The 19,439-nt window shown below is 44.0% G+C and overlaps 1 protein-coding gene across 4 annotated transcripts; it reads right to left on the bottom strand.

Annotated features, from left to right (window-relative positions):
* Positions 1 to 10,572: 10,572 nt before the first annotated feature.
* Positions 10,573 to 19,110, bottom strand: KLF4 (KLF transcription factor 4). 4 transcript variants are annotated; one of them, XM_082204981.1, is made up of 5 exons: positions 18,584 to 19,107; positions 18,275 to 18,395; positions 15,384 to 16,335; positions 15,126 to 15,290; positions 10,573 to 12,219 (listed from the first exon to the last, which is right to left on the bottom strand). In XM_082204981.1, the coding sequence occupies exons 1-5, from the start codon at positions 18,586 to 18,588 to the stop codon at positions 12,044 to 12,046; spliced, it is 1,419 nt and encodes a 472-aa protein (XP_082061107.1). In that variant the 5' UTR covers positions 18,589 to 19,107; the 3' UTR covers positions 10,573 to 12,043. The 4 variants fall into 4 exon arrangements, with proteins under 4 accessions (XP_082061107.1, XP_082061106.1, XP_082061105.1 ...); XM_082204980.1 differs by having other exon boundaries at positions 15,126 to 16,332; positions 18,584 to 19,110; XM_082204979.1 differs by having other exon boundaries at positions 15,126 to 16,335; positions 18,584 to 19,109.
* Positions 19,111 to 19,439: the final 329 nt, after the last annotated feature.

Raw genomic sequence — 19,439 nt, 5'->3', positions numbered from 1 at the left:
TCCCGACAAGACAGAAGTACTGTTTCTGGGGGACAGGAGGCGGGCAGGTGTGGAGGATTCCCTGGTCCTGAATGGGGTAACCGTGCCCCTGAAGGACCAGGTGTGCAGCCTGGGAGTCATTTTGGACTCACAGCTGTCCATGGAGGCACAGGTTAAATCCGTGTCCAGGGCAGCTGTGTACCAGCTCCATCTGGTACCCAGGCTGAGACCCTATCTGCCCGCGGACTGCCTCGCCAGAGTGGTACATGCTCTGGTTATCTCCCGCTTGGACTACTGCAATGCTCTCTACATGGGGCTACCTTTGAAGGTGACCCGAAAACTACAACTAATCCAGAATGCGGCAGCCAGACTGGTGACTGGGAACGGCCGCCGAGACAACATAACACCGGTCTTGAAAGACCTACATTGGCTCCCAGTACGTTTCCGAGCACAATTCAAAGTGTTGGTGCTGACCTTTAAAGCCCTAATGGCCTCGGTCCAGTATACCTGAAGGAGCGTCTCCACCTCCATCGTTCTACCCGGACACTGAGGTCCAGCACCGAGGGCCTTCTGGCGGTTCCCTCACTGCGAGAAGCCAAGTTACAGGGAACCAGGCAGAGGGCCTTCTCGGTAGTGGCGCCCTCCCTGTGGAACGCCCTCCCACCAGATGTCAAAGAGAACAACAACTACCAGAGTTTTAGAAGACATCTGAAGGCAGCCCTGTTTAGGGAAGCTTTTAATGTTTGATGTATCATAGTATTTTAATATTCTTTTGGAAGCCGCCCAGAGTGGCTGGGGAAACCCAGCCAGATGGGTGGGGTATAAATAATAAATTATTAAATTATTATTATTATTATAGTAGTAGTAGTTGGATGCAGCTGCAGAGAGTGAAGAAAGTGGTAAGGACCTGATGGTGGCAGTGGAAGCCTGCAGATGACTCAATGAGGGATCACATCAGATTTTGGGAATGAGGACGACAAAGAGGGGGCATGGGATAGAGAGTTTCTTTTGGAAGGGAGTGATTCTCAGCCAAGTTTAAAGTCTGATTCCTGAACGTGGCCAATTTAAGTAGGCTTTGTTTTAGGTTTTTATATATCTATACCTAATTACAACTACAGCAATGATACCAGCCTAGGATCATCATCGTCTTTCTCCCACTTTTTTTAAAGCAAAGAGATCTGTTCCTTTTTACTGAACTTCATTTATTCATTAGATTTATATCCTGCTCTTCCTTCGATAGGAGCCCAAGGAGTCAAACACTTATGTGGGTTTTCATATATATATACCTGAAATGTTAAAAAATATCTTAAAGCAATAAAACCCAATGGAAACATCGAAAACTGATCCAGGAGGAACCAAATCACACAGGCCTGCAGAAACAAATGTTTCTGGCGAGCATGCAGTGACGGTGCCTTCCTAATATCAATAGGCAGGGAGTTCCAACGGTGCTTGCCGTATTTTGGCCGTTATCCCTTGTAAATAGGCTCATTTGATTGTGGTAGCAGTTACTTGGTGTTTGGAACCGTCGTGTTAGCAACAAATACAAGTGCTAGTTGTGTGGAGCTGGAGAAATGGGAGTGGGACGGTGGTTTGGCGCCCTTGAATGACTCCCTTCTTCAACAGCTAGCTTTTGTGGGTTTAAAGCAAACAAACAAACTCTTCCGTCAGTTAGACCTATTATCTAATTAATCCACCCAAGCTCTAGTGTTTCCCTACATAGCAGAGTCTTGTACTGATGCTTTTCTTTGTTCTTTACTCATTGAAGTAGAATTAGATAAAGTGAGTGATTCACACCGGCTTAATTGAGTCTTTTCGGTTCACGTCAATAGCAGCAGGAATCTCTCTTCACAAGAGTAATGGATCCACTAGAAAAGAAGCCGATCTTATTAAAAGACTGAGCGTTTTTGCCTAGCGGGGGAGTGCCAAAGGCATTTATGCTGAGTTACAAATAATTAAATTGTTTTAATGCACACGGGGTTCCTCTCCAGACTTTGTAGCAGACACAGAGGAAAGGTTAATGAAGAACAATGCTATTCATTGCCTTGGGTTTCTTTATTTCCCCTTGAATTTAAAAAGTTGGCGCTTTCCAAAGAGGCATGTGTCATCCTGCAGGGAACAGCTCATCTGTCCTTGCAAAAACGTGCTCTGTGTTTTGGGCTTCCCAGTGACTGGTTGGTATATAAGGTTAGCATTTTATAACCTTGATGTTATTTAAGGCATGGGGCAGATGAATCAGGATTGCAAACTAAAACTAAAAAGAGGCGCCAACAGATATTTATTTAGTTTATTACTGCAATTCCTTGCCGGTTAATCCATTAAAAACATATCCATCAATATAATCTGGTATCTTAATCTCTATTAATTTTATTAACCTGGTGACTTTCTTTTTTTAAAAAACAAAAAAACGCATAAACTATATATAAAAAGCACAAGATATGAGTTGTTATAGAAGAGGCATTTCCCATTCTGTTTTGCATCAGATTCAGTGTTTGCTAAGATAACATGCTCTAATCTAAGGTTACCAGATTTTTTCCCATTGAATCCGGGGACACTTTTCAACTTTAATGGATTTTGTCAGGGGACTGATTTGTAAATCCGGGGACTGTCCCCGGAAAACGGGGACATCTGGTAACCTTACTCTAATGCCTCATAGACATAAAACAATATGAATTTCTCTTGAGATCAGTTGACTTTAATGTGCCAGATAATTAGGTAAAGGTAAAGGTAAAGGTACCCCTGCCCGAACGGGCCAGTCTTGACAGACTCTGGGGTTTGTGCGCCCATCTCACATCTATTGGCCGGGGGCCAGCGCTGTCCGGAGACACTTCCGGGTCACGTGGCCAGCGTGACAAAGCTGCATCTGGCGAGCCAGCGCAGCACACGGAACGCCGTTTACCTTCCCGCTGGTAAGCGGTACCTATTTATCTACTTGCACCCGGGGGTGCTTTCGAACTGCTAGGTTGGCAGGCGCTGGGACCGAGCAGCGGGAGCGCACCCCGCCACGGGGATTCGAACCGCCGACCTTTCGATCGGCAAGTCCTAGGCGCTGAGGCTTTTACCCACAGCGCCACCCGCGTCCCCTGCCAGATAATTAATACATGTATTAACTAACACGATCCTATATCCATCTACTCAAAAGTAAGTCCTATTGAGTTCCATTAGGGCTTACACCCAGGGTAGAGGGTTGGTGGCTAAGATTTGATTTTACTGAGGAACAGCTCTTCCTTTTATTTAGCTTTAATTTCAGGTCCAACTCTCCCCTGATCAAGGAATAACAGCTGAAAACAGAAGACATCCAGTTGAAACAAAACCCAGCTAAGTAAAAATTAGTTCATGCTTAACCCAGCTTGCTGATAATTCTAGTCCATTCACAGAGATTGTGTTTCGAAGACTTCAAGAAATAATTTTGTTGGACCTTTAAGGCAGAGGTGGAAAAGAAACAGCCCTTTGGCTGATTAATACTGTGTCAAATACCCTTTTAAATGTGTTTGTGGGATGGGAAATTATTGGTTTGGGGGGTTTCTTGTTCTTGTTTTTACTACGCATTTTTTTGTTTTTTTATCTCGCATTGTTATGTTGTGAACTGCCCTGAGATCTACGGATGAAGGGTGGTGTCCAAATTTAATAAATGAAAATACAGTGGTGCCCCACAAGACGAATGCCGCGCAAGACGGAAAACTCGCTAGACGAAAGAGTTTTCCGTTTTGGAGGTGCTTCACAAAATGAATTTCCTATGGGCTTGCTTCGCAAGACGACAATGTCTTGCAAGTTCCTGCTGGTTTTTTCCCCCTTTCCCCCCCTTTTTCTAAGCCGCTAAGCCGCTTATCAGCTGATCTGATTAGCAGATAAGCCGCTAAAAGCCGCTAAAAGCCACTAATAGTGCTAATCCGCTAATCCTTCAATGGGCTTGCTTCGCAAGACGAAAAAACCGCTAGACGAAGAGAATCACAGAACGGATTCATTTCGTCTTGTGAGGCACCACTGTAGTGGACTCCCATCTCTTGCCAGCCCTGCTGGAATGGCCAATGATCAGAAAAGGTGTGAGTCACGGCAACATCTAGAGGGTCACAATGTCCTCATTTGTGCCATCAATGAATGGACTTTCACAACTGCAAGGCTGTCAGTGAGAGCCCCTTCCTGCAAGCTGTCACTGTTCAGATATGTACCATCGAGAAGGTGCTTTCTCTAGTCAGGGTGAAGAACAAAGAAGAGCAGGTGGTATCTGAAAATTTTGCAGCCTATGCAGGTTGATTTTATATCATCATCATCATCATCATCATCATTATATCTATTCCCTGCTGTCTTTTTCCCTGACAGGGACTCAAGGCTCCCAGTAGATTTCCGAGCACAATTCAAAGTGTTGGTGCTGACCTTTAAAGCCCTAAATGGTCTCAGCCCAGTATACCTGAAAGAGCATCTCCACCTCTACTGTTCAGCCCAGACACGGAAATCCGGTTCTGAGGGTCTTCTGGCAGTTCCCTCACTACAAGAAGTGAAGTTACGGGAAACCAGGCAGAGGGCCTTCTCAGTGGTGGCACCCATCCTGTGGAATGCCCTCCCACCAGATGTCAAGGAGAACTACCCAACTTTTAGATGACATCTGAAGACAGTCCTATATCAGAAAGTTTTCAATGTTTGATGCTTCATTATGCTTTTATATTTGTTGGAAGCGGCCCAAAGTGGCTGGGGCAACCCAATCAGATGGGTTGTGTACAATTATTATTATTATTATTATTATTATTATTATTATTTACAGATGAAACAGGAACAGCTAAAAACATAGGGGGAAAATAAATTAAAGATGAACATTAATAGAATTAAAACAATATATAATATAAAAGCACTATTAAAAACATAGTTAATTACAATAAAAACACAGTACAAAGTTATCGCTTTTTTAAAAGTCATCTTTCAGCCCTGGTTCCATTCTTTTTTTTTAATAAACCAAATACAGTAGTAGTTGACACCCCTCAATGTTATGAGAGAGAACAAAGGACCTGTTTTGTCTGTAAAAGTCCTAGGACAAGCAGTGATGGGGAAGAAAACCAGGTTGTTTTACATTTTAATGCAAACCTACCAAATCTGAGCTTCCCAAAACATTATACAAACCAAACTACATCTATCTGTCAAAATTCACACTTTGACAAATTCTGTGATGGAGTTCCCAAAACAAACACTATGTACACAAATGCATAAATTAGGGGGGAAATATGCACATTAAAAACACATATATTATTACACACACATTAGGATAAATTGCTTGCCAAAAAAGACACATGGGGGTAAAATCATCTACAACATATATTAGGAGAAAAACACACTAATATACCGATGGATTTCTGTGGGAACTTTAATTCTCCCCCCAAAAACTGCTGCAGAAAATTAAAGACTGGAGAACTAACTGAGAATATGAAACTGACAGATTTGTCCATCCCTAAGGACAAGCCATGAATCTTATTAGATTCAATGGGACAAATTGCATGCAGCCACAATGATAGTACGGAATCTCATGTAATGCAAATGAGACTAATTTGTTTGCCTACCTCCCAGTTGTAATCTTACAAAACTTCCTTTACTAGGGTGCGGAATAATGCAACAAGAAAACAGATAGATGAAATCATAGATTTGGGAGGGATCCCAAGGGTTGTCTAGTTCAATCGCCTGCAATACAGGAATCCTCCTCACAGCCACCCCTGGGTGGGCTCAAACCATCAACCTTCTAGTTACTCGTGTCCTCCAAATCATGGAGAGCCACGCGTTGCGGTGAGATCACCAAACTGCCTTCTTGTTGCTGGGGCGGGTCTCCTTGCCTCATTGGTCTCCCCTTTGTTACTGGGGCAAATTTCTGTTGGGGTTTGATTGGCAACTGGGGTTTGATTGGCAACTGAGGGGCTATTTAAGGGGCTGCATGTGGTGAAGTACTTCCTCTTTCACATCGTGCAGCGGATCTCCCGCCCTCCCTCCCTATAATTTTAGGTTGTGTTTTTGACCTTGCTATGCCTGTCTAGGGGTCGTCTGTTTTTGGAGCAGGGGCCCGGTAGGAATTTTGCCACTTGGCTGATTGGCTGGTGCCATTTGGTTTTTGCCTACCGTGTAGCAAATCGCCACAACTTTGTAAGGTTGGCGGTTAGGCATTGGTTCATTCTTTGGTGGAGGGGATTATGGATTGGCTGTGCCTGCCCCTCAATTTTGTTGATGCTGCTAAGGAATTCCGTTAAAGGAATCCAGGGGCTCGATTTGCTCTGTCCGATTGTTAAGTTGTGGGTGAACATATCAGACGACACAGCGATTCTTCAAACAACTCTTGTTTATTCGCAGGCCATAACAGAACTGGACTGAAGGGTTCAGTCAGCCTGCTTATATAGAGCTCCAGCACAACGTAACTGTAACAATTTTCTAAAACTATCCAATCACTGAACGTCACTTTCGATCCCTTATTTGCATAACTATCTACAGTATCCCCCTGCTGGCCCAGGGTGAGAACTTCAATACATAACACTGATCCCCTCTCAGGGGTAGGGCCATGCCAGAGCTCCTGGGAGAATCTGGAGTGAACTAAGAGGCGGAAATCAGCCTCTGTGCTCCCCCAGTATGTTTTCCCTTACTGACCTCTGGAGGTTCCAGCTGTCAGGACTGTTCCTGCTGGTGCAGGTTCAGGTAGTCCGAACCAATGCCTAAGCAACCACTCACATGCTGTAAACAATAAAGTTGTGGCCAAATTAGTGCCAGAAATCCTAAACAAATATTCTGTTTCCTGTGTGATTCATTTGGGGGGTTGGGGGTCTTCACACGCAAAGAACCAGATGCACCGGCCCATTGCGCCACCGGAGTACTATAAGGGTGGCACATGGCTCATTTCCCATATATCGCTCTGGCTTATTAGTCAATCCAACTGCTTGCGACACCTGTCTACATAGACTCTTTGAGGAATCTAGTACAGCATTTACATGAGAGCCATACTTGCAATGCTCACAGGCTGCAGCTGTGAAGAGAGAGAAAACAGGCCATGCCCCTTTTTCTTACTTAGTGGGGGCCAGGCACTGCTTTGCCTTCCCCTTCTTGTGGTTGTAAAATAGTGGAATTGCAAGTGACGAGCCAACACCGCAGGCAGGTTGTTTATCTTGCCCAACACAACGTGTGTTGCTTTTAAATCAAGTCTGTTCATACTTCCAGCTGGAGTCATGCAAGAACCAGCTCTTAGTTAAGGATCTTGCTTAACTAAAGGAGCCCCCTATTGCAACTGGGCTCTAAATTAGCTTTATAAATTTGCGTGCAGAAAAACCCCTTTTCCCAAAGCATGCTCTGAAACGCTGCATTTGCTGCAGCTGTTTTGTTCCCCTAGTTCTATTGATGATCTTTTTAGCTCCAGGAGCTATAGCACATAATAGAACAGGTGGCTAACACAGTATGTTATTTTTAGCTACACCTGCCTTTTCAAATTACAACTGCTTGTGTGGATATTCTTCTCCCGTGCCTGAAGACCTCCTAAAAAACAAGATCTCCCTACGAAGGGTTGTCTTACACGCATTAAGGAGTGTTAGCTGGCATTCGCCCAAAACAATGTGCTGCAGCTTCCCCCCCCCCTAAAAAACCCAACAAAACAAAGTTTAAAGGCGCAATGAAATAATTAAAATATTGAACTTCTTGGATTTGCGTTTCATTTTTAACAAAGTCACACTCTTTAAGTGGGAAGTAGCTTTTGGCATGAGGGGGAGGAACAAAAACACAGCGAAGCGTTGTTTTAAGATTGGGGGAAATGCAATAAAAATACTTTTCGTCAAATACAAAGCTACGGCAGAATACAACAGCCAGAAAATTATGCACATATCGTTTGCATTAACAAACATCTGTCTTCAGATTTATTTATTTATTTTAAAAAAGACTAAGAAAACAATCCACTTCAATGTATGAGCAAGAATCCTCTTGCACTTCACAGCAGCCACAGAGATAAGTATCTTGTTCCCTAACAGTGCATCTGAACTAGTTTCTCTACCCAACTGGATTTGAAGAGACCTCCATCTTACTTTGCTTCATGAAATTATTTAAATGTCTTGCTGCATTCTATGCTAACATGTTTATCTTTCAGTAAATGTAGTGGGTCTGCAGATTTGATAGCTCCCTGCATGATGTTTTCAGAGAGACAGCAAGATACCTAACATAAGCTCTGCTTCCTGTCACGAACTTGACCAAGGGAGAAAGTGGGTTCAGACTTCAAAACCCTGCTCATTTAAATGTGTTTGGGTAACTCTTTCTCTGTGTTCAACCTATTCCACAGAACCTTTGCGAGGATAAAAGGCCATGGATAGGGCTGCCGTACATCCAGGTTTTTTTCTGGACACATCTGGTAATTGCTCAGAAAAATGGCATCCGGGCAGATTGTTGGTAAATCAGCAAAATGCCTGCGAAAACCCAGATGTATGGCAAGTTGAGCTATTTTTAAAAATATTTTTAAAAATAAAAAAATGCCCCAAATCTTTTTGGGAGCGCAACAATCCTCAACAACAACTGTGGGGTGGAGCTCAACAACTCTGTCCAAATTTTCACTCTTGGGAAGATAGAAACCCTAGAAGTTCAGAAATGGGTGAGGAACTGAAGGTATAAAATGTTTTGAACTGGAGAAGGCAGGGTCCAAATTATCAGGAAGAGAAAGCAGCTCTGAGAGTCCTCCTTAGTTTGGGCTAAGGTAGATAGTTGAGTGGTTTCCCACAAAGCAACCAATAACTGCAAGAGCCAACAGGGTACAGGAGCGTGTTTATTGGATCGGAAGAAGAAAAGGTGCAAAGACTTACAAATCATGCCCACTGGGACCCTTCGACTGCAGTATGAACCCCAAATCCTTCAGACTGATAGACAAAAAGTAAAGGACCCCTGGACAGTTAAGTCCAGTCAAAGGCGACTATGTGGTTGCGGCGCTCATCTCCCTTTCAGGCCTAGGGAGCTGCGTTTGTCCGCAGACAGCTTTCCGGATCATGTGGCCAGCATGACTTAACTGCTTCTGGCACAACGGAGGACCGTGACGAGTCCCAGAGCGCATGGAAACGCCGTTTACCTTCCCGTCGGAGCTCCAGCAACGGGAGCTCACCTAGTCATGGGGATTCGAACCACTGACCTTCTGATCGGCAAGCCCAAGAGGCTCAGTGGTTTAGACCACAGCACCACCTGCGTCCCTATTGATAGACAATAGCGGTGTAACACAGGTTGAGGAATCCCTTTCCCCTTCTGTTACCATGCTTCAGATGGGCTGCTACCTCTGGCACCAATTCCAAACACATTTATAAGGATGGAAGCCCCATTTCTAAGGAAACATGCATAGGATTGCACCATGGGCACCAGCCAATATGCACCTTAGTCTACAGTCAGCTACATAGGTTGGGATGAAACATATTAAGATACTTACAAACTGACATACTGTTCTGCAAATAATCTCTCTGCTTCAAATCACCTTCTTTAGCCACAAAGCTTATGCCTACCATTCTCTCATACTAACCTATTTCACAAGTTAGTGAGACAAGGATAAAACGAGATAACCCGAGTTTCTGAGCAGGGCACAGAAGCAAGTACTCAAATGAATCTTAGGGGGGGGGGGAGGAATGAGTTTTCCTGAATAAGCTCACTTTAATGCACTTACCAAGGGAACACAAGAAGTATTTTCAAATCCAAATTTACTTATGGGGAGGGAGGTGCCGTGAAATTCGGCCAAGTGAATAATATTCAAATAAAATGTAAATGCCAAACAGTGAATACGGCATTCCTGAGGTATGCTTGATATTAAGTTTCTACTTATTCTTGCTTTATCAGCAACTAGGAAATATGATCTGAAATTCGCAGGAAATGAATCGCCACTTGTATATACTTGTAAGGTAGAAAGGCAACAGCCTATAGCAGACTTAAAGGCTAGAAAAGGCTTTTTAATGGCAACAGTGTGGGCCTGATCCCACTTAGAATCCTGAAAATAAGTCTTAAATTTGCCAAGATCTTGCTTAGGATGTAGTACAACATAGGGACTAAGAGATCAAGTAATGGAGGCAGGAAAATCCCTGCTTCAGATCTTTCCCCTAACACATATTATAGGTGGTAGCCTCAAGCAAGGCATTTTCTTCAGCTCCCAATCAGCAAGATGCTTTACAGGGTTATCGCTGAGGAATGGCGTACACAAATCAAACACTTTACTCAAAGTGCTAAGCAATATTGTTACCTTGGAACTACTAGCCAACTTGATCTATTGAACTGACCAGCCAACAGGCCTATTGAGGTCATTTTCTGCCTCTCCTTTAATTACTGTATTTGGTTGGATTATCAGTATTAAAGATACCCAGTTAAGCATCTCTGGCTCTCCAGGGTTAAACTAATGGTCAGGGTTGTTTTAAGGAAACAACAATATGGGGGGAAATGAAGCCAGTATTATCCATAATAATTATCCACTGAATTTCGACCTAGAGTAATTTCCTTTAGGAGTAAGCTTCATTGAACTCAACAGGGGTTGTATAAGAATAAACATGCATAGAGCTAGATAGTAAGCACTACTGTTCTTTAAAACACTGATTAAATGCAGCTCTTTAAATGCAACATGATTCAGAAAGAAGGAAAAGGCACTCAGATAAAATAGGTTTATTTAAAAGTTATTTTCAGCAAAAAAGAATATGCAAAATACGAACTCTGACAAAATGTTCATTTTTCACTTCATAGTTTACAAATATACAAAATAGAAGTCTCCTTAAATTTATATTACATATTTATTATGTAAAGAACCATATAGAAAAAAAATATTTGTTCTGCTTAAGGCATATTTGGGAATAAACCATTGTACAAATTATTGCACATTGAAACCACAGTGCATTACAGACTGTCTGCATAGAAGATTAAAAGAGAGACAAACACAAATAAGCCAGGTTTATCAACCTGACTTAGGTCATCATTAACTGTAGATCGGAAGACAAACGTATTTCCTTGTCAAATATGCAGCAGTTGAGAACTTTGGCATTTTTGGTACCTTAAGAACCAAAAGTCATTCAGCACCATGAAAATAGACTTTTAACCATAACTCTGTACCTGAATTTCTTCTTCCTCATTTGACATAGTTTAGTAATGGCTTTTTCTTTTTTTTTTAAGGAAAAAGAAATTGCAAGACTACAACATGTTTACAATATTGCATTGAAAATAAATCTTAAGGGAATTTAGGGCGAAGACAGACATAGCATTTAAAGAGAACTCACAGTGGATTCTTCAGCCATGGTGTGAGCCAACCTCCCCCCCCCAAACTCCTCTCCCCCCTACTTTGCACAACATTCATCCTCTGTGAAGTTAAATGGTGAGGTTTGGTGTCAGTTTTGTCCCTTTCCCCCCACATTCCTTGCTTTAAAAATAAAATAAAGGTAAGTGCAAGTTATACAGTCACACATTCTCTCTTCTCCTTAAAAAAAATATGAAAGTTTTAGAACTGTTGCAAAATTGCTTGAGGAATTTGGATGGTGGGCAAAGAGAGAGAGAGAGAGAGAGAGAGAGAGAGAGAGAGAGGTGTCTCTGAAGTCACAAGCGCATTAGCAGAACAGCATTAGCTTTTGTGGCAACCTTGCACAAACATGTTTTTTGGACTTCAACCTTGGCAAAGTAGGGGGGGGAGTTTTTTAGATTGAATGAGATGAAGGAACTGCCAAAGCTGAACAGCCCCCCACCGCTCTACAACGTTACACCTGTCTTCACCCATCATCTCCCTACGTAATCTCCCATTCACCCCACCCTCAACAGTTTCGTTTTAACCCTGATATCCTTGACTTCCAGTCAATCCTTGGCAATCTGTAGTCCAGAAAGATTCAAGTCAGATTTTTCAATTAAAAAAAATGGAATGATACAAGATCCAGTCATTGTCCCCCTATAAAAGTTCCACAATAGTCTCGTCTTTTCTTTATTGTCCGTTCATTTCCACGCTTTCTTTTTGGAAAGACCTCGCTGGGGTTCTTTGTAGTGCTTTAAAGTGGAGTTCTCCCCTCTGGCGGAAGACAGTCTTTTGTGCTGTCAAATACTGAATCTCTCATGGCAGTAAAGGAAAAAGTTCACCACGTCCTGTTTAAAAGTGTCTTTTCATATGCAAGGCAAGGTGGTCAGACCTGGAAAACGCTCTGTCACACCTCTGGCACTGGAATGGGCGGTGCCCCGTGTGTTTTCTGTAGTGACGCGTGAGTTCATCAGAGCGGGCAAATTTCCAGCCACAACCTTCCCAGTCACAGTGATAGGGCTTCTCACCTTCAGAAATAAAGAACCATATCAATTACTTCTGTATCCTTCACAGATATAGGTGCATCATACGATTCAATAAATATAAGTTTGTTCCAGCAATCACAGTTACAGTTTTCCCTAGGATCAGACTATTGTCATTATAGCTTCACATTAGCCGCTATAGCTGAACAAATTAGAAAAGGAAAAAATCTCATGCATATTTATTCAGCTGGCGAGACAATAGTTTTCCTCCCTCAAAATGCTGAAGGTGGTATAAGAAGCATTTTCTGTGGTGTGCGTACACCTATCCCTCAATCATTCCTCTTCAACAGTTCTGCAGGTTTTCTAAAAACTTGTAGAACCCGTTTGACCATGAACGGTGGCATAAAACAAACAGGCTTGCAAATAATGTGCCCACATACCTAGCCACCTGTGGCTAATAAGAATTGCCTCTGGGTAACGAAGCTGGAAAACTTTGCAAAACTTTGCTGTTGTTTTTCTTTTGATCACAAATGACTAGGCAAGCAAAATTATCTGTGGACTAGTATTATTAAACTAGTTTGCAAAGCTGGTGTTCACTACAGACAACAATGCCTCACTTCTACCACCAATTCTCGCACACTAACATCTGTCATCAGCCTACATAAAATGAGGACATATCTAGAAGCATAAACATCTAAGGGACATTTTTTTCAATGATTGCTTGGCAGTATGTTAAATCACAATACTTTGTTTCTCGATCTCTGCCTTGACTACTTCCAAAATTAATGTTGCATGTAAGTATTCAGACTACAAAGGAAACCTGCACCCATTCAGGTAAGCTTAGCAATCAAACTGTTGTTACAACCACACTTTTCAGGGAACTAAAGAAAACGACGGAAAGCTATTTGCAGTCCTTCCCTGTCAAACTTAACAAACACCCTCCTTTTTATATATATAATCAAACCAAGAACTTATGCGGAAATTGACATCAATCAGAAGTTTCTCTGAAAGTCAATGTTCTCAAGCAGTTTGGAGATACTGAAACAGTGTTGTTCAATGTATTTTAACCATGCTGACAGTGCCCTAACTTTATTCTTTATGCCCTAGCTTTAGTATTTTAAATCATGTTTGTAAGTCAGTTTGAGTCAATTTTATGAGTAGTACAACTAATAATTGTTGTTGATGATGCTAATAAAAATAAGAATACTTGTACACAAGTGAAAGCGCCACTTACATCAGTGAATCTGTTTCCAGGTATACATGTTAAAAACTAGGCTTTTAGCACTATTAACACGTAACAAGGCACTCCTAAACTTGCTTATTCAGAGCTAAGCCTGTCTTCAATGAACTAACAGGTTATCTGCTATACTTTTACTCATAACACCCATTTTTTTCCTTAAGAGAGTCTAATTATTATTAATTAGAAAAGATGTTCAAGTTCTGGCAAATTTAATTGAAAAACAAATACTGCCATTCAAAGAATATTTACTCACAATTAAGTCTCATTGGGGGACTTAATTGAGTCCCACAGGGGGACTTAATTTCCAAGTGAACGTGTTAAGCAGCAAGGTAAATTATTGTGAGTAAAAAATTATTTCATAGTAAGATGAACGTATAAACTTCAGCAGCAAGAACTAAGTCTGTTGGTTATTTTTATCACTTTATATGGCTGGCTGGAAAATCCAGAACTGGATGTTTTCCGAAGCTAATTAACCAAGTCTGTTGCTAACTGGCAGCCGTTTTATACAACAGAATTGAGGAGAAATTAAATATAACAGTTTGTGGGAGGGCTGCCCTGCTTCCCCTGAAGTCAAAACAGTCTCAAATTAGAAATTGGTCTCCAAGATCATAGCCAATCAGCTAACATTTGTTGATTTAAAGAAAATCGAAATGAGACTAAGCTCTTTAACCAGAAGCAACAAGTCCAACAAAATAAATGAATTATGGCTATTTGCAATTTCCATTCCCCCAAAAGAAACACCTCAGTGGAGTTATCAGCATAAACATGCTTAATTCACTCTGGACTTCTAGCTACCTTGTAATTAGCTAGCCACATGGCCAGAGTCAGGCAAGAAAATCTTGCACGTCTGCAAAACAATTCCTTTGCTGTGGCTGAAACATTCAGAGACATTTTAACGAACTCCTCCGATCTGTAAGCAAAGCCATATATTTAATGGCTCCCGCTATTTAAATTCTTATCTTGGTTGCAGCCACAGATATGCATATTTTAATACATTGGTGGAATGAAACTATTTAAAATGGATACCACAAAGGTACCCCACCAAAAAAGAAAAAAAAAGAATATGGTTGAGGGGGGTGTTGTTGCTCAGGGTGTGTATCCTCATCCTGCCCTTGCCTCTGTTAGACAGGCTGGCAGGTTTTAATATTTCCAGAACCACCAAAACCTATTTAACTAGAGTGTGAGAAAAGATGTATACATGGGTACATGAGAATGATGATTCTCTCAGACTGATGGAGATGCAGGAGTTTAAGGGCGCAATTAGCACAGCAGCTCACTTACAAGGCACAGTGGGATACTTCTGAGCAAACATGGATGGGATTGCACAGCAAGGCAGTTAAAAAGAGGAATGAACGAGGCATCGCTGCATATAGAATATGCAGACTCCTTTTTTGTGTGTCCCAACATCATATCACCAAACAAGTTTCACAAGCTTTTGGAAGACTTGCAAAACCGGTGCACAGAGTTACAGCGGGGCAAATGCATATGGCACCACAGGCAAACATGCCTTTTTCATACAAATGCCAGCTCTCTGGAAAAACCTCTTTACAGCCACATACAACAACCCTACTATGTTGGGTGGGGTGGGGTGTGCAAAAACAAAACAAAAACCTTTACACAGCTGATAGAGGCTATAGAGATTTGCTTTTGAGACAAGGGCATGAGATAAGGGATGCCTGGGACCTTGGCAGTACAGTTGAGCAGGGCTTACCTGTATGGGTCCGAAGGTGTGCTTTGAGGTGTGAGCTCTTTGTGTACGTTTTGCCGCAACCCGCATAGTCGCATGTATGTGTGGCGGTCCTTTTCCGGGGCCATGACCGCCGCCCCCTCTTCGGCTTGGTCTCTTCGGCGAGGCAGCTCCCAGAAGGCATCAGCTCTAGAGGTGAAGAGGGCGGAGTCAGCATCATCCCTTGTACCAAGCGAGGCATATTTACAGGCTCTCCAAAAACATTTAGATAGTGAGACTGACCTTGATACTGGAGCGCGCTTGGTGGCAGCTGCTCTGGGAGAAAAGGAGGGTATCCCGGGCCAGGGTGGTAGCCTGGAGGAAGCGGCAGAGCTGGGTGACTTAAGCCCTGCGGGGAGGGGTGACAGTCTCTGCTGTTCATCAGCTCCTCTGGAGTCAAGGGAGGGTTAGTCCTGCTAGGCAGTGGGCGCCCCAAGGGGAAATCGTGTTGCTGCGACCTCTGAGTATTCCCGTGGGATTGGCCAATGGTGCAAGAAGGGGCAGCCTCCTGCTTGATTTTTGGGCACATCCTGGGCACGTGGTTATAAATAGGAGGCTGCACGGGTCCATCTGAACAAGGGGAGGTTGCAGCAGCTGGGTTGTTTTTGCTGCTAACACTGATGTGGTTGTTGTATTCCCCCAGGTTCACGGTGGCTTTCACCACAAATTTGCCATGCAGGCTGCCCAATGGGGATGGCTGCTGCTGCTGCTGTTGTTGTTGCTGCTGCTGCATATAAACTGGGTCCAGATCTGGCCTCATCAGCTCAGCTACAAATCCACCGGAAGGGGAGACGTCGTTGATATCAGCCAGGTTGAACGGGGCAGCCGGGGCCTGCTCCCTGTTGTACAGCATAGCTCCCCCTCCTCCTCCGGTGTGATCGCCCCTTTGCAGTTGGTAGGTGAAGTCGCAAGTGGTAACTGTTGGGCAGTTGCTGCTCGTGACGGCGGGCGAGGGGCCAGGAGCGGTGCTCACTACTGCTGCGGCGGCAGCCGTGGGTTGCTCCTGGGGCATCAGGGAGTTGGAGAGGATGAAGTCAAAGTCCAGAAGCTCGTTCAACTCCTCCGTCTCCCGTCTTGACATAGCCCCACTGCTGCTGTTTGTGGTGCTGCTTTCCAGCTCAGAAGAGAGGTCGTAAGGCCGTCCTGTGAACACAGAGGGAATCCGCTTGAGGTGAGAGAGCTCCTCCCGCCACTTCTGTGGGCAGAAAAAGGGGGGGGAAAATGGTGTTGGTAAAGAGGGAGAAAACTGTGTTGGTGAAAGCACACTGAACTTTCGAGTTTCTCAAAGCAGGAAAGGTATAGGAAAACCTAGGCATGAGCAAAACATGGCGACCACCAAAACAGGGGGAGACGTCTTTCACAGACAACTCTTTGGGACACAACTGAGTTGCCACAACACAACAAGGGACAGTCCTCTGCTGATTGAAGTGAACCTGTCAGTCTGTTCAAAGCAGTAGTCGCATGGCCTAGAAGCAATCAGCTGCAGAATTGCAGGACTGTGAAACGAAACCCTGGAAATTGTCAGTCAATCCCCTATTTTATCATGTGTTGAAAATACTTAATAACACACACTGCGGGAGGGGGAAATAAATTGGGAGTCTCTTGACTTCTGATATATGTGCTTTTAAGGCAAACTAGGCAATTGTCAAGTCACGACATGTTGCAGAGAACTTTCATTTTCCCTCTCCATTCTGTGCTACATGGTGTGTGTGGGGTTTTTGGGGGGAGGCACTGTAATATTAATTTACGGGTTCAAAGGATTGTCAGGACTTTTACTGTAAAGCCTAAAGTTGCAAGGTTTAGATGGAACAATTTTTTAAGTCTTTAACTTTCCAACTGTCTGTTCAAAAACTTGCCTGCAAAAAGTTACAAGACATAGTGATAAAATTAAAGGCACCAGTTAGCAAATTTATGTGTGTTTATGTGACTATACCTAAGTTTATGTATAGCCACATATATGCCCTTATAATCAAGTTACATTTACCTACTTATTAGTAAAGCAACGTTTTAGACACTACTGAGAAACAATGAGTTTACATGACTTAAAAAGGAGAAGGTATCATGTGGCTTTCTGCTGTTGTAAAGGAGCACAAAAATTAATACAAATCAACAAAAACTGCACGCACAACGTTAATCAGATTGCCTGCATTTGATATTAAACACATGTAGGCGTTTTCTAAAGCAGCATGCATTATACAATAGCAGCAGCTGTAGGTACAAGCCATCAGCTTGAGACAAGAGAACAAAAAGTTAACCTAAGCACATGAGTAGGTGTGCATATTTCCCAAGGCTGCCCATGTATTAAAACATATGTATCCACACCCATGATTCTGGGTTGCGATACACTGCATATTTCAGCTTATTTACTGCAGCACAGATCTGGTAAAGCAGATCTATCTATCCCAGTTTCTGTCTCCCCCTGCCATCCCACATTACAGACTGAACTTCAAGGAGTAGCTACGCCCCTGCAGAAGGTAAGAACATTTTCCTAAATTGTGCCTACACGCATTCTGAGGGTCTAGGGAACAACAGAGCAAAAGAGTCAGATGAAAGTGCTGCTTTTTTAAAAAAGAAGAAGGTGGGGGTCATATCCCCGCAGCTGCTGTTAGAATATACATTTACATTGCAACACTCCCCCCCCCATGTGTATGTTTTCACAATTGTAAAGGGTGGAATAGCTCCCTTTTCATAAACCCTCGCCGTGGTTTTATCGAACAAGACCGAGATTTTGGTTTTTTTTAAAGATGTCTCATTCAAACTCTGTTGAGACCTGATCAACTTCCACGTTCCATCCTATTATAGGAATCTCCTCTATCTTCTAACATCCCACCCCAGCACCAAATGCTTTAGCTTTTTTTTTAAAAAAAGAAGATAGTGGGGCTCAAACCCATCAAGAAGCACCACCCTAATGTGGAATCCCATTCCCACCAGTACAGGAGCTTGAGGGATTCTTTGATTCAGTGTTCCTTTGGTGGAAGAAATGCACTCCACACCTGTGCCGAAGGTCATTCTCATGTCCCATTAAAAGCAAAAACGCAGGTTCTGGGGGAGCTGAGCTCCTCCAGGACTAGTTTGATCCCTGAGTAACCCCCCCAGCATTCACACGCAACTGCCCTGCCCGGTTGTGTACTCACGTTACTGGCACCTGCTTGCCTCAAGGCTTTCTCCCTGCCGGCCGTGCCCGCTGCGAAGGTGGCGATGGAAGGGAGGAGGGTGCCGCTGAGAGCCATGTCAAACTCGCCGTGGGGCGGCTGCCTGCGGAAACGTCAGAAGGGAGAAGGGTGAAATAAACCGGCGAAGCCCTGGGTTCATCCACAGACAGAACGCAATCAAAGAAAAAAATTATCCAAGTTCGGTTCTGGCATGCTCAAAGTTCAGATCCAAGCATCCTCGAAGGGAAGAAGGGGGGTAGAAAAAATGGAAAAAGGGGAAACATCACCCACCTCATTAACGTGCCAAGGGCCGGTGCTTGGTCGGAGGTCAGAAGTATGGAATTATTAGAGTGCTATAGATATATAGATATATGTATTTATATATACTGCAACGGGATGTTGTTAACTTTTGTCCTTTGGGTTGCAAAAAAAAAAGCAAACCAGAAACTTAAAAAATATATATATATAAAAATTAAGAAGCCGAAGGGCGAGCTTTTGCTGGTGGCTTCTCCTACGATGAGGAGCAGCCCCGCCACGGAGCTGCTCCAGCAGATTGTAGCGCGGGCAGCGGCTGGAAGAAGGCGCGAGACGGTTCCCGGGGATTCCCTGCTCGCGCCGCTGCCATGAGGGGAGTCCGGGAGTCTCCCGCAGCCACCGCCGCACGTCCCTGGCTGGCTGGCTGGGCTAACTGACGGGCGGGGCCGGCGCGCTGCCTCGGTCTCTCTCTCTCTCTTTTCCCCCGTCACGCGCTCAGGCTTCACCGCTCCTCCCGCCGCCGCCGCTCCTTTCGCCGACCGCGGCCTTTGCGAACTGTCAAGCCGCGCGCCCGCCTCAGGCTCACTTATAAACTCTCCCGCCCGCCCCGCCCACCTCCGCGGGAGCCACGCCCACCACCACCTCCACCCCCCGAGAGGCGGGGCTGGGGCATCGCGTCGCTACGGGCGACGGGAGAAAACAACAAACTTTACTCTCCCGTCCAGCACGTGGGGGCGGCGGGAGGGAGGGAGGGAGAGAGAGAGAGAGCGAGCAAAGGGATGGGCCGTGACGTCAGCAGAGCAGCTGGTTGGCAGCTCGCGCCCGGCGCTGACGCCAGCGAGGAGGAGCCCGCGAGGCAGCCGAGAGCCGCCCGTTGTGTTTCTCAGAGAGG

This window comes from Podarcis vaucheri, assembly GCF_965113315.1.
Source record: "Podarcis vaucheri genome assembly, chromosome: 17".
NCBI lineage: Eukaryota > Metazoa > Chordata > Lepidosauria > Squamata > Lacertidae > Podarcis > Podarcis vaucheri.
Note: the sequence above shows the minus strand (reverse complement) of the source record. Positions and strands in the feature narration are given on the sequence as shown.

Bases quoted from the DNA above. Each gene is read 5' to 3' on its own strand.
- KLF4 (XM_082204979.1), bottom strand. The intron at 16,336-18,274 runs GTGAGTACACAA...TTCTGCCCACAG, and splicing joins GGCAAGCAGGTGCCAGTAAC to AAGTGGCGGGAGGAGCTCTC. The intron at 12,220-15,125 runs GTAAGCCCTGCT...TTATTTCTGAAG, and splicing joins ACACCTTCGGACCCATACAG to GTGAGAAGCCCTATCACTGT.